Source organism: Galeopterus variegatus, unplaced genomic scaffold, assembly GCF_000696425.1.
Source record: "Galeopterus variegatus unplaced genomic scaffold, G_variegatus-3.0.2 Scaffold9507, whole genome shotgun sequence".
Taxonomy (NCBI): Eukaryota; Metazoa; Chordata; class Mammalia; order Dermoptera; family Cynocephalidae; genus Galeopterus; species Galeopterus variegatus.
The window spans coordinates 29,275-31,636 of record NW_007735618.1 but is presented as its reverse complement, the minus strand read 5'-3'; the positions used below and the strand labels follow the sequence as shown (position 1 = coordinate 31,636).

The following is a 2,362-nucleotide window of genomic DNA, read 5'->3' as shown; positions in this document are numbered from 1 at the left end:
CCAGAAAATTAAACATAATATAAATTAAAGAAAGAAATTTCAGTAGTTGCCTGGTGGTAAAGTAGAGGAAGGGAAGAATAAAAAAAGAGAAATTACAGATGAACAAATATTGAGAGTAATTGATTTGTTCGCTATATTGATAACAATGGTGGCTAAGTCAATACCTATTAATTGCACACTTTTTGTGAAGATTGATAAATGTCAATTATACCTCATTAAAGTTACTGCAAATAAACAGATACTTGGATAGGGAAGGAGTGGTAGAAAGATAGATGAAAATGTGTGAAGTGACAGAGACTCTTAAAACTCATCTGAATGGATTCTAGCTCTATCCGTGGTTTTAGGTAAAACATAGAATTAAATACATCACACATGTTCTCATTATAGAAAAAATGTTCTGCAAACCTCAGTACGAAGGTCCAACTCTGTCCTGGAGTGTGTTCAGGGAGGAATGTGATCCAGTGTGAGTAGCACAGGCCCAGACACTGGGATGGCACTGATAATTCATTTGGACACTGCACATGTCCTCTACAGTTCTGGGTTTCCATTTAATCTATAAAATGGAAGGAACATTGGCACCCACAACACATGATTTTTGTGCTTCTGCAAAATTAAACAGTGTGATGAGTGTTGTGTATATTACAGCACAAACATGCCATTTTAAAAAAATCACACTTTCTCCATTGCCACAGAATTTTTTGTGGGCACTGTCATGTGCTCTAGGAAGTGTCCCCTCCTTAGGTGACCGACCACATATCAACCTATATAACAGGAAAATATGCAATAGGACCTCCCTCTGCTGATGAAAACCAGCCCAGCCCTGACCCTGCAGGTCTGGGAGAGGAGCCTCAGCCCCAGATTCCCAGGAGCTCCCATTCGGTGATCAGGACTGAACACAGACAAGTCACCATGGAGACTGGGATGAGCTGGGTTTTCCTTATTGCAATTTTAAAAGGTGATTTATGGAGAGTAAAAAACATTGAAAATGTGAGTGGATGTGCGTGAGAAAACAAGCGGATTTGAGTGTCATATTCTGACCAGGACGTCTCTGTGTTTTCAGGTGTCCAGTGTGAGGTGCAGCTGGTGGAATCTGGGGGAGGCTTGGTCCAGCCTGGAGGGTCTCTGAGACTCTCTTGTGTGGCCTCTGGATTCACCATCAGTGACTACTACATGGACTGGGTCCGCCAGGCTCCAGGAAAGGGGCTGAAGTGGGTTGGTGTCATTAGAAACAAAGCTAATAGTCACAGCACAGAATATGCTGCATCTGTGATAGGCACATTCACCATCTCAAGAGAAGATTCCAAAAGCACTGTCTATCTGCAAATGAACAGCCTGAAGTCCGAGGACAAAGCCGTGTATTACTCTGCAAGAGACATAGTGAGGGGAAGTCAGTCTGTGCCCAGATACAAACATCCATGCAGGGGCACGTGGAACCAACAGGGGGCGCGCAGGACACTCTGAGCAAGCGCCAGCCCTGGAGCAGGTGCAGGTGGAGGTTAAGTGCTGGTTTATGTTTGTGCTCTTGGGCTTCCTCTTCATCAAACAGTTTCCCAGAAATCCCCTCTAGATTCATGACTCTGGGTTTAGCACTGACATCTCTGAATTAGAGCCCTCACTGTAGTAGGAGGACATATTCTCACATGCACTATAGTCAGAGTGTCACTTATGAAATCAGAGTGACTCTGCTGTGGTCCCCAGAATCAGAGTCCTGAGGAAGCTCACAGGACCTTGTCAGTCTTTACCAGCCAGGCTCAGGGCAGAGCCCTCAGTGGGGTTTCCCTTTAAAGATGCTCTTTGAAACTCATATTTGAAGCAAGAAGAGGCTGGATCAAATTCACAGACCAGTGACATCCAGTGGATTTTACATCGGACCACCCTCCTTTGCAGGTGGCACATCAGACTCAGCACTGATCAGGCTTTCTTGTGATTTTAGTGCCTCTCCACTGATAAGACACAGGATTCTGCACTTAAAAATCTCTTTTCAGTCTCTATGGTAAAATTTACTGTTGGTCTGTGGAAGCTAAGAGCGTTCTCCTCAGACAGAACTGAAGTCTCTGTGGAAAAAAAGGTTGAGGTCTAAAAGAAGATGACAAAGGGTACAAAAGCAATTTCTGGTGATGGGTATGTACCTGATATTAATTTGGCCCCCACGTCATGGGCAGGAGGGGGGCAATCAGCTTTGTATTTCATGAATATTCAAAATAAATAAATAAATAAATGAAGAAGATGAGATTGTTGGGTCTTCTTCATTGCCTGGTGACAACTCCCCAAAGGGAGTGTCTCAGTTGTCAGACATGGATCTGTGTGGATGGCTGTGAGTGTACATGACTGAAGGAGACTGATTCTCTCTATTCCCAAGTGT

General features: G+C 43.9%; 1 gene segment (V, D, J or C); it reads left to right on the top strand.

Moving 5' to 3' along the window:
- The first annotated feature begins 909 nt into the window (after positions 1 to 909).
- Positions 910 to 1,461, top strand: LOC103609345. The segment is given in 2 exon segments: positions 910 to 955; positions 1,061 to 1,461. Coding segments are annotated over 2 exon segments (447 nt in total).
- The last annotated feature ends 901 nt before the right edge of the window (positions 1,462 to 2,362 follow it).